The sequence below is a fragment of the Psammomys obesus genome, unplaced genomic scaffold (assembly GCF_907164565.1).
Source record: "Psammomys obesus unplaced genomic scaffold, mPsaObe1.curated_primary_1811, whole genome shotgun sequence".
In the NCBI taxonomy this organism is placed as follows: Eukaryota; Metazoa; Chordata; class Mammalia; order Rodentia; family Muridae; genus Psammomys; species Psammomys obesus.
In genome coordinates, this window is record NW_026596051.1 from 14,214,487 (window position 1) to 14,227,227 (window position 12,741).

General features: G+C 45.0%; 1 protein-coding gene across 1 annotated transcript; it reads right to left on the bottom strand.

Annotated features, from left to right (window-relative positions):
* Nucleotides 1-4,101: 4,101 nt before the first annotated feature.
* On the bottom strand, nucleotides 4,102-7,961 carry CUNH22orf31 (chromosome unknown C22orf31 homolog). Its single transcript, XM_055624049.1, is given in 4 exon segments — nucleotides 4,102-4,507; nucleotides 5,533-5,660; nucleotides 5,662-5,690; nucleotides 7,946-7,961. Coding segments are annotated over 4 exon segments (579 nt in total).
* Between the last annotated feature and the right edge of the window lie 4,780 nt (nucleotides 7,962-12,741).

Consider the following 12,741-nt stretch of genomic DNA (forward strand, 5'->3'; position numbering starts at 1 on the left):
TGTGTGTGTGTGTGTGTGTGTGTGTGTGTGTGTGTGTGTGTGTGTGTATACATATACATGTATATATATGTATATATACATATACACATACATGCATGTATACATACATACACACACATTCATATATTTTAGCTTTGACAAACATAAAAGTGGTAATAAAGAGCCCTCCTCAACCCAAAATGTGAGCCACCTGTGGCATCCCTTCTCCATTAACAAACCAACAGACAAAATCTCTTGAGCTCTTTGCCTCTTTAATAATGTGTTGTTCTGTTTTGTAATGTAATGTGTGCTTGGGTTTCTGAGGTGTGTGGGATTGAGTTCTATGCTTTTTTTTTCTAAGATATTATATGTAAATGTAAAAAGTTATTTAAATATATATTTTAAAGAACCCTAACCACCAACTTTTGTTAAAAAAAAAAAAAAAGAAAAAAAATCACTATTGCATTAAATGAACCACATCTTGTGTTGATACTGTCGTCTCCCTGGAGGGACCTCAGGCCTTTGAAAAGCTCAGGGTTACACCTGCCTTATCGAAAATGAACCAGAAACTTGAAGTAAAAAGCTAGTTGATATGGGTACAAACTCCGAGGAACAATACAAAGCTGCCTCTTCCTTTTTCCCTTTTTTGAGGCCAATCTGGACTTCGGGGCTTTTGGGAAGCCACACCTCTCAGGCCCACTGCCTGTAGGCAGTAATGGAAACTGCTAGGAACAGGTGGGAAAGGAGAGGTGTCAAACCATTATTGCGTAGACCCCAGTTTGTTAGGGACAGGTCCACCCATTCTCTTCTGTTCCTTTAAGTCATCATCCCAAATGAGAACAAAGGTCACAGTCTATCGCAGCAGAATCTGTGACTGTGACCAGCCCCATTATGAGGCTGTCTTGCACTCTGACCACTGGACAGGAAAGAGGCTCTCACCCTCACTGTCAGCCTTGGAGTCTTCTGTAAAGTCATTTTGGGCTTGATGCCATCAGTTGCAGAGGTGATTTGAATGGGGTGTGAGGGGCAGACACCCGGAGGAATGTTGCTTGGTGGCCTTGGTGGCCTGTGGGACTGGAGGAACAAGCTCTCTCACCCAGCAGCAGTGCACCACCCTCGCAGAAAGGCATGCTGGGGCACACCTCTGCCCATAGGCCTTGGGCAGCCACACCCCTCAGCTGTCGCCCCTCTTAGGTTGCCTTTTGGGCGGTCTCATGCTTGACCCGCAGGGGTCCACTAAACTCCATTTGAACCAATCGCCCATCCCCATAAATGCAGCTTTGGGGCTCTTCAGTCCTCAGCCTGGTGGCTGCAGTGGCTCACCCTGCCAGCAGATGTCTGCTAGACTGTCTGCCGGATGCACTATTATGCACTGATTCTCCACGAGACAGACTATCTGATAGTTCAGACCCAAAGGGTAGGCTTTTGTATATTTTTTCCAGCCTCTTTTTTAAGGGGGAAGAGTTTTTGTTATTGTTTTTGTTTGTTTGTTTTGTTTTAAAAAAAAAAAACCCAAACCATTTTTGGTTGTTTTTGTTACTGTTTTTCAGATGTTTTGTTTGTTCTTAAAAGGGAGAGAGAATCTATTTAAAACTACTTCAGGGATTGTAATCCTTTTTGTTCAATATGGTCCTTGTTCTTGAAAATACTTTCTTTTCCTTAGAGGACACTAACTGCCTTGGCCCTGTGTTCGCTAAATCTTCTGTTCACTTCCACTCATTCATTTAGCGATGTCTTTTGCCGTCAGGAAGAGTTTGGCCCAATGGGTCTGAAAGCTCAGTTACATAATGGGGACTACCTGGGTTGCCAGAGAAAGAAATGACCCCTCTTCCAGTCAGACCCCCAGGAAGTCATCCCAGAGGCCAGAGTGCACATTTTGAGACTTCCAGAATACTTTGTTCTTTAAATTCCCATCCTAAAATGAGGACATTTACTTATTTCTATCCCAATCCCCATATCAGATGATCCAGCCATTTGCCCTTTAGGAAGTAGCCATGGTGAGATTTGTCCTTCCAAACCAGCTCTAGGGGGTGGGTCCCTTGAGGGAGTGTGTCGTCCCCCCCCCCCCCCCCCGGGACTATGCCCAGTGCACCTGTTGGCGAGGGTGTGAGAAGGGCCCAAACCATTGACATGTGATCAGGGCTGCCTTTATTTCTGGGGCCAGAGGTAGCAGCTGCAAAGAACAACAGCTTGCCTCCTGTGCAGAGGAAATGGGGACACAGCTTTTAACATGAACTGCAAAGCACACCTCATTGTTGAGATCTTTGTTGTTTGTGGTTTTGTTTTTTTGTTTTTGGTATCTGTGTGTGCTGAAACAGACCCCAGAAAGGCTTGCCATTGCGCTGCCTGGCTAGGAAGCCACTTCTCAGCACTCTTACTGCAAAGATGAGTAGGGAATCCGAATGCCACTGGAAGAAGTCAGACAAGTCCAGCTACCCTCTGAAAGAAGGCTATTGGCAGGGGACAAGCACTTGTGATTGTTGTAGTTTGGGGATCTAGAAACAATTATCAGCTTTGTGTTGCTTCATCAGATCAGAATAAAACCACCTATCAGCTATCCTATGTCACCAGTTCCATCCACGAAAATAATGTCTGTGGCTCTAATACTGGTGACAGGTACCCTCTTTTGGGGAGGGAGAGGTGGAAAAGGAATGTCAATAGTGTGTGGTGATTGTATAACCATGGACAAGGAGCACCACACTTTTCCTCTGGGAACCTCTATACCATCTAAGTGTGTAATACCAAATGTCAGCTGGATACCAGTCCTGGGTATAAAACATCCAGATCAGCTCAGATTTTAGAATCAGATAAAAATGGAAGTTTAGGCGTTCTGATCCATGAGGTATGTGCCTCTGTGGTCACAGTTCCAGTAGCTGACCGTCCCTCTCCTCTAAGCCCAGACCATTTTATTAGGTTCTGTCTTCTATACTGTGGTTCAGGCCCTCCCCGACGTGCTTCTGGTCTCAGGGTTCACACAGGACTAATGCTTTTAAAATGTGGTCTATAAAAGAATTAATTAAAAGTATCATCTTTGAAGCTGATCTGCCTTTTTCTATTTCTTACATAAACTGTATTGTTTTGGTCTAATAAGACACTTTTAATTTTTTTTTTTTTAATTTCTCCCATAGCACTTAATATTTTGTAAAGACTTTGTGATAAAATGGTCTAAGGGCTCTTTTTCAACATTACCATTTTAAAAACTGTTTTAAAAGCTAGAAAACAACTTATGTATATTCTGTATATGTATAGCAGCACATTTCATTTATGGAAATATGTTCTCAGAATATTTATTTACTAATATATTTATCTTAAGCCATGTCTTCTGTTGAGAGTGTGACATTTTGAAATAATCATTGAAAATGACTAACAAGGCCCTGTAAATACATGATAATTGCACACAGATTTTACATATTTGCAGACCAAAAATGATTTAAAGCAAGTTGTAGTCTTACATGGTTTTGTAACAAATTGTACAAATGACTGTAAAAAAAATACAATTTTATCAAGTATGTGTTACATGTGGTCATTGCTGTAGTCCCTAAAGTCTAGAGCCTGCTGCTTTACGTGGGTCAGTGCTCTGAGTTCTGTCCTGTTAGAGGACCCCTGTTAACAGTCCAAGTTAGGCATTTCCAGTCATCAGTGTATTGGCTGGAATTTGGGCTAAATCCTTGAGTAACAGAGTGTGGCAGGAACCTGAAGCAGGGAGAACACAACTTCCAGGGCAGCCTGGATTACAGAGGGCATCCAAGGCCAGTCTGTGCAATTTAATGAAACCCTGCCAACAATCAAGGCTCTAGGTTCAAACCCCGCCCCCCGCCCCCCCTCCCCCCGTATCTGCCTTGCCCTGCCCTACTCTGTACCCAGAAAACCAACTGGGCACAGTAGCTCAGTGTTTGGGAGGCAAAGACAAGTAGATCCCTGAGTTCAAGGCCAGCTTGGTCTTACATAGTTCTACAGCCAGATCTATGTAGAGATCCTGTCTCGAAAGAAAGACTGGAGACTGTCTCTTTTCTCTGGGAGGGTAGTCACTAATTTGCAAAGCACTCTTGAGATTAGGTGAAAGGTACACTTTATTTTTCAGACACGTTGCAGAGGACGCTACAATCCTATGAGTTCCTGTTTTCATCCGAGCTTGGGCCACTCTTCAGTGATAGCAGCCACACTCCCTGCCCAGCTCCAGGTCCCAGCTCCCCCCTGTGGCAGCTGACTGTGAAAAGCTTCCCAGAGCTTTTGTTTAATGGCCTTGCCTGGCCCCTAGCTGTACCTCTTGGGGATTCCAGAAGGATCTCACAGCATGGGCTCTACCACAGTGTGGTGCAGAGCCTTGTAACCCTTGGTGAGGATGCCGTGGATGGTTGGCATGACCTCCAACTGCTGTCCCTCTTGGGTTTCAGGAAGCAGTGTCCAGTTCTTCCAGGCTGTCATCCCACTGTCCCTAGACAACACTTGGGAGCTGCTGCATGTTTGACGTTATCTGTCCTCAAGATCTTGGCTGACTGTTCCTGTTTTCTCCTTTGAACTTTCTTTACTCAGGCCAAGAAGAAAGCAGAGATGTCAAAGTTAAAACTTGAGAAGGGAGCTCAGAATAATGATGGGGGATTTGTGTCTCAGTCTTCACTACAGCAACAACCAACATTGTTGCCTAGCAGTCTTGTTACTGAATACCTTCACATATGGCACTGTGTGTTCCGGAGAACCCTGCAGAGTCAGCAGAGATGGATTTAAAAGCTGGGAAATTACAATGGGTTTGCCCAAGGCCACAAAGCTTAGGAAGTTCATAACGATAGCTGACATCTATTGCATACTAAGCAAGTTCCTAATTAATCACTCTGCCAACCCATTCAGAGGGCCTTTGCATGTATTAATTCATTTACTCTTCACGGAACTCTGTGAGAGAAGGTCCTCTATCATTTTATATGATAAAGTCAAGACACACAAGAGGTCAGAGTTGGGATTTGAACGCTGACAACCAGTCAATTTCTAAGACATTCTCTTGAGCTCTGCTGGCCACTATATAGCGACAGAACTGGATTAATAAAATCAGGCCTCCGGCTGCCAAGTTCTGTGAGTGAGTACAAGTTCACAGGCTTAAGGTGTGTATGCGTAGGCACATACTGTCCATCTTCACCTTTATTTTCCCTCCTGTCAACTTCCTTTTGTATAAAGTCATCCTGCAGAACCTAGCATAGGATGAGCCCTAAATCCCGGAACTAGATCTGGTGTTCTATCCCTCTATTGCAGGGATCCTTCCACCCCAAACCTGTCTTTAGCTTTAGGATTTTCATCACCTGGATAGTGAAATCTCTAGCTTTAGCTTTTCCTTCCCCACCCCCCGACCCCCAACACACACCCATCTCATCACCACTGGCCATTGGTTACCTCTCTGATGCCACCTGCAGGCCTTCTGGCCACTTGCTCTTGGCATTTCCTGTTGTGTCTCTGTACCTTTCAACATTGTGCTATCCCTGGGCTTCAGTCCTTTGAAGGATTTTGCTTCTCTAAGCTTGGAAGGCATACCATGGCATTTACCTGTTAATTGCCTGGCGCTTTTACCTGACACTTCCCAGCAAGAGGTGGCACCTGGTGCGGGGCACTGGTCTGCATTGCACCCATCCTGACTGCATGGGTGTTGCTGGGAGCACATAGCAGTCCTGCAGCCTGGTGTTCAGTGAGATGGATTGTCAAGAATCCATAGGTAGGGAGGCTGGGGTCTAAAGGGGAAATGATTTTTTAACTCTGATCTTAGAAATCTTGCTAGGTTTTGTGCCTCCTGCTTATCTAGATGTTTTTTTTTTCATACCAAGTAAGGGAAAGATGTGAACTTTAAAAGGTCATGAAGATCTTAAAGAACACAGCATACTGGGACAGGAAGCAGGAGTCAGGAAGAGCTCCGTAGAAACATGAGACAGTTTGCTGGAAAGATGAATTAACAGCAGGCAGGAAAGGAATAGGACCGACCATCTTGCAAGATGGATAAGCTGGTCACAACTCATACACATTCAAAGACAAATGATAACCGGGTAAGTCCTGCTGGACCGTGACTGTGCCTTCTAACCCAGTAACAAGAACCAGATAAAAGCCACTCGGTAGGGAAATAAACTCTGAGGTGCATAAAGGCCAAAGCATGCTTCATGGGACTGAGAACAATTTAGATGGATTTAATCACATAAAGAAACCTGGCTTTTTAAGAAATGTCACCTATAAAAATATGATCAGGGACTAGAAAGCTCAGCAGTCGAGAGCTAGCTGGCTGCTATTCCAGAGGACAGGTTTCCCAGCACCCACACAGAGGCTCACAAGCCGCCTGCAACTCCAAGTCTGGAGCCTCGGATGCCTTTTTCTGGTCTCCTTGGGCTTCTGTATATATGTAGTGTACATGTCGGGCCCATATACATACACATAAGAAATATGTTTAAATAAAATTGCCCTATTTCAGTTGCCTAAATATTTTAGCTACTTTTTTTTTTTTAAGACAGATTTTCTCTGTGTAGCCTTGGCTCTCCTGGACTCGCTTTATAGACCAGGCTGGCCTCACAAAGATCCATCTGACTCTGCCTCCCTATTTTAGCTACCTTAGTAGGAGGAAGAAATCTGTATTTTACACCCCCCCAATTGTGTGTTCTTTGCTTTCATATTTCTAGTTAGTCACCTTTCTCATCTGGGGCAAAATGCTGTCTGTTTAGATTATGGCTGGCATGTGGGCAGTTTGATCTATTCACTCCAATATTTGTGATGTCACTTTGGGTTGTGAGGTGGGCGTAGGCAGCTATTACATCATCAGATTTTATGGTTCGGTGTTAGAAAAAACTCAGAAATGTCTAGAGTCTTCATTTACCCTAAAAGTCTTGAGAAAAACAATCTTATGTTTATAGGAAACACGCTTTGCATAAAATACCACCAGGCATGCAAACCAGATAATGTGGGTGCAGATGTCAAAATCCATCCTTTATGTCTGCATGGGTACCCTTCTCCATGCACATAAAGAGGGTACTGTTAAATTATCAAAATAGCTGCCAAGGCTAGGGGACCAGAAATGAAAGAACACGTTCCTGCAGACCTGAGCACCTCTCCCTATGTCTCTTGCCCAAAGACATGACATGGTTTCTGGAATGTGGTATTATTTTACATCCCATGGCAAATGCAGTAATTAGAGCTGTTAGCATGGTAAAGGCCTGGAAATGAGAACAAAGACTGCCTCTTCCTGGGAACTCTTGGGCAATGCCTCACTCCTTATCAGGTGCTGGTCCTGTTGGTGGTTTTGATTTTTTTCATACACAAAATGCCAAAGGAGGCTCCTTCCAGAGTGGGAGGGAAGTGAAATGATGGAAAAACAAAGTGTGAGTCTGGCAGAGACTCCTGGAATCGCCATGTGTTGCCTGTTTGAAATTTCAGCTGTTGTCCCTGGAGTGATTCAAAGCTGGCAGGCTGACCACAACACAGGCTGCCCTGGGGTAGAGCCACCACCCCCCCCCCGCAGGCCCGTGGCATCTGGACCCACAGACACTTGGGAAGACAATGACGCCCATTCAGCAGCAAACTCTGGCTTCACCTCCCAAGAGGTGGGTCAGTTTTAGAGCAGGGCATTGGAAAAGGGTTGTCTTTGGGAAGAGTTTGCAAATATCTAAAACCAGACAAGCAAACATCTTTCCAAAGCAGTGAATCCTAGAGAAATGGCAGCATGTCTGTAGGTCGCCAGACAGTTACCGTTTGCCTTTGACTGCTTGGTGGAGAGTAGGCAGGGACGAGGAAGAATCATTCTGTTTTCCTTCCCTTCCCTTTCCTCCCCTCCCTTCCATTCCCAGCAGTCTCCTTATTCAAAGCCACCTAGACTGTGTTCCAGAACTCATGACTCTCATGCCTCAGCCTGGGATCAGTACTGGGATTACAGGCATGTGCCACCATGCCCAGCATCCTTCCCCATCACAAGTGTGGTTGTCTCACCTCCTCCTTTCTTCCAGACACTTACCCACCATATTTACCATGTTGGTCTTGCCATTCAAAGATGGAGAGACACAGCCTGGTTTTGAGGAACACTGAACCTTCTGGCACATAGCCATCCACATGGATAGCTCTTAAAACAAACTCTTTCTCTCCCTCCCTCCTTCCCTCTCTCCTTCCCCTCTTCCTCTCTCCCTGTTCCTCCTTTCCTCCTCCCCCCCCCCCCCCATGCCAGGCATTTGAACCTTGGACCTCAAGCATGCTAGGAAGGCACTTTATCACTGATCTCCATCCCCAGCCCTACTCTTCATATTTTAATAGCATTTATTTTAAAGATTTATTATTTGTGTGTATGTGCATACATATGAAAGTGGCCATAAAGGCCAGAGGAAGTTGCCAGATCCCTTGGAACTAGAGTTCTAGGCAGCTGTGAGCCACCATGTGGGTGCTAGGAACCAAACTCTGATTCACTGGAATAGCAGGCGCTCTCCAGCCCTGCAACTCTTCAGATTTGACTCAGTTCCTTCTCTCTGCTCAGCATGGCTTACTTCAGTTGGCTACACCCTAAGGTACACCTCATCCTTCTTAACCCAACCCTTAGTAACGTCACTTGTGTTATTTCTCCTGCATCAATAAAATCAGTATTTATTGAATACTTACTGAAGGCCAGATACTTTTGAAGCTTGTATCATGAAGCTGCCAACAATCATGTGGGTGACTGTATAAACCCCTAGTTTACAAATGAAGAAACCAAGGCACAAGTTGCTCAAGAATAATGCCCCAGGTCCTATGGCTAATAGACCCAGCGAAAGGTTACATAGCTTGATCTGGAAACTCACAGTTGTCTCTCACAGTGACAACAGTAACTCTCTTCCCTGGCCACTCCATCTTTCTACCAGCCCTGGGCCCAGGTCTAATTCCATTGTCAGAAGACTTTCCCTAGACTCAGGAACTGTTCTAAGCTGGTGTCCCAGATCCATCACTCAGCAGGCAAGCAAATGCAAATCTCTGAACTGGAATTTTCTCCTCCCTGAGAGACAGATAGCAACATCATCTCCAAAAGGTAAACCATGAGAATGAAGTGGAACAATGCAGAATGAGTTCCAGGCACCGCTGCCCACGGAATTGGTTCCAGATATGTAACGTTCTTGCTCTAGGATTCTCAAGGAAGAAGCATGGTATTTTGTCTTCAGGTGACACGGATTGAATTGAGAGAGAGTAGCTAGCAAGAGGGCTCAGAGTTGGCTCAGCAGTTAAGAGCACTTCCTGTTCTGCCAGATAGACCTGGAAGACCTGAGTTTGGTTCCCAGCAGCTCACAAACACTTGTGACTCTGTGAAATCCAGTGTTTTCCTCTGGCCTCCATAGGCACCACACAGCACGTGGCATGCATTCACACAAAGTGTGTACATAAATAAAAGTACAAATACTTTTCTCTTTCTTTCCTTCCTTCTCCTTTTCCTTCTTCTTTTTCTATTTTTTTTTCAAGGTCTCTCACCATGTAGCCTTAAGCCGTTCCTGGAACTCATCTGTAGACCAGGCTGGCCTCAAACTCACGGAGATCCACCTGCCTCTGCCTCCCCAGTGCTGGGATTAAAGTCATGCAACACCACACCTACCTTCAAATAAAACCTTTTAAAAAAGAAAATACGTAAGAGTCACCAGGATGAATGAATGAGTGAGTGAAGGTGCCTGCTGCCTACCTGTCAGTGCAAACCTGGTGACCCCAGTTCAATTTCCAGAACCCACACAAAGGGTTAAACCAACTCTGCAAAGTTGTCTGATCCCTATGTGTGTGCTATGGCACGCACAACCACACGAACATATCACATACATACATACATACATACATTCATACATACATACACATACACACAATAGCAACAATAATGTAAATTTTTCTTATTTTATGTGTATCAGTGTGAAGGTGTCAAATCTCTTGGAACTGGAGTTACAGACAGTTGTGAGCTGCCATGTGGGTGCTGGGAGTTGAACTTAGGTCGTTTAGGAAGAGCAGACAGTGCTCTTAACCATTGAGCCATCTCTCCAGCCCAATAATAAAGTAAATTTTAAAGTACACAATAGGGCCATTGAGATGTCTCAGCAAGTAAAGTGCTTGTCACTATGCCTGGTGACCTGAGCTTGACCCCCAGATGCCACATAGGGGAAAGAGAAAACCAACATCTTCAAGTATTCCCTGACCTCCATAAACATTCTAGCACGCATACATACAAACACAATAAATGTTTTTGAAACTTAAATAGAAAGTAGATAATGCTTTTATTAATATTAATAATTTGTTTATCAACCCCTCTCTCTGGTCCCTGCAGCCCACAGTCTTAAGTGGCATGATCCAACATTTGGTATAATCTTCAGCTCAGGTTTCATATAAATCAATTTGGCTTATAAAACCAAACAATGGGCCTCTTTAAAGTTAAAAACAAAACAAAACAAAACCTGATGCAGCTTTGGTATCAAAGCATCCCCCCACCCTCACCCCTGCCCCGTCTCATCTCTTGCTCCCTCTCTTGCTCTTTCTCTCGATGGCTCTCACTTTCTCTCTTGTGGCCTCCCACAGCTAGGAAAGTGCTCCACCACTGAGCTCTAACCCCAGCTCCACAGCATCTCCTTTCTTGATTCGTTTTCACCTGATTTCGGAATTTTCTGGACTACTACATTTCTGGAAAATTCTTTTGTTAAATGGCAGGGGAAAGGGGCACCTGTAGACACAGTAAGGAGAGTAGGCTCTTCAGAGATTCTTGCCTCAAACGCTGTTTAGAATAAGGAAGTCAGGCTTCAGGTACTGTTTGGTCTAGGCTCCTGAAGCCACGGGAGGCTTTTGATCTTTGGTGTCATCATTCAGTCTGGGCAGTGAGATCAATTTCATGCAATACCACCCTGGCACACCTGGTTTGATCTAAAGGAATCTAAGTAGACTTAGGGCTGGTTAGGGCTTGGGTGGGAGAGTTTGGGAGAAGGGAGGAGCATGTCCACATTGCCTGTTCCTGTGTGTCATGCTCTAGGAACAGTTTTTGTTTATTTGTTTTGTTTTGTTTTGTTTTGTTTTGTTTGAGACAGGGTTTTTCTGTTTTAGCTCTGGCTATCCTGGAACTCATTCTACAGACCAGGTTGGCCTAGAACTCAGCAATCCACCTGCCTCTGCCTCCCGAGTGCTGTGATCAAAGGCGTGCGTGACCGCTACCCAGCTCTGTGAATATATTTTTTTTTATGGTATTCTGCTGAGCTCAGTCTAAATAGCCCTTGCTTCCCACATGTTTGGAGCTGAGCTCCTTGACATATGCAAGCTCATGCCGCTACTTGGAAACACATCTGTCCTCCTCTGATGCTCAGCCAAGCTTTCTTCCTAGTATTTTTAGCTCCTGTAATCTGTCTTTCTCCTCTTTAGTTTTTCTCGCTCTGATTTTCTTTCTGGATGATCAGCTAATCAAGAAGAAAGTGAGCCTGCTTTTATGAATTCTTGTCCTCTTCCTTTCTGGCTCCACCCTTCGAGCTACAGTGGCATTCTCCTCCCTTGTCTCCTCCGTTGTTTTTATTCTGGCCCAGAAGCAGCAAACTCCCACACCCATGTGGGGACACAGCTGAGGTTTGTGGTTCGAAGGGACAGAAAAACTTTGGAGAAAGAACGTGGAGAGTCCTGAGCTGTGGGGCAGCGGGTTAGAACACCTGCGCTGAATATTCACCAATCATAGGCCTTGGACCTGGGATAGTAACTCATGTTCCATCTACCTGACAGAAAATTTCCACTTGCCACCTGACTTTAAATTCAAGGTGACTCCATTTCCTCATTTTCACCCAAACGTACCCACAGACCAGATTCTCTTCGTACCCAGGGCCAGATTCTTTTTCTCTTACTCCATCAAAACAGTGAAAGCCTGACTCTCTTGAATTTCCCATTGCCAGATTCCTGAGCTGGGAACCTGGAGAGACAGGATCAGTAGCTAACACAGTGATGAGCCAAAGTCCAGAGGAAAATGGAGGGCATGTGCTTGATCCAGAGAGGCAGGCGGGCAGACAGACAGATGGACAGACAGACAGACAGACAGGGATAGAGAGGATTATTTGTTCGTGATAGGGTTTGGGTGAGACAGGGCTTTGTATCACAGGCTGGCCTTTAAGCCTCCTAGATGCTTGCTCTACCTCCCAAGTGCTGGGATTCCAGTCTTGTGTAGCACAGCCAGTGCTGGGTATGGAACCCACAACCTCAGGCATGCAGGACAAGCACTCCACCAAGCGATCTATAGTCCCAATCTCTTTCACATGTGTGTGCCTAAAATTACATTATTAATTTTGTGTGTCTTTCTGTATTTGTGTGCCCATGTGTGCAAAGGCTTGAATGTGGAGGTCAAAGGACAGTTCGCAGGAGTCAGTTTTCTCTTTCTGCCCTGTGGGTCCCAGTAATCGACCTCAAGTGTGATCAAATTAGGCTTGGTGGTATGTGCCTTTCTTTTAGGAACCAACTTATTGGTCCTCATGGGGGCGTTTCACAAGACTTGGGAAAGGAATTCTGTGGAATATGATCACATGATCATAAGTAGTACTTAGGCATTTTTTTTTTGTCAAAGCGGTGACTCCCTATGTAGTCCTTGATAGCATGGTACTTCCTGTGGTAGGACAGGCTGTCTTCAAACAGAAGACTGCCTGCCTCTGCCTCCGGAGTGCTGGGCTTAAAGATGTGTGCTTCTCTGCCTAGCAAGTAAAATCTCTAGGGGACCAGACACCCTCATGTTGTGCCTGGCTTCCCCGTGACAGTCTTCAGAGCAGACATCATTCCAACCAGTACTTTAAACGCTAGACTGACCCAAAC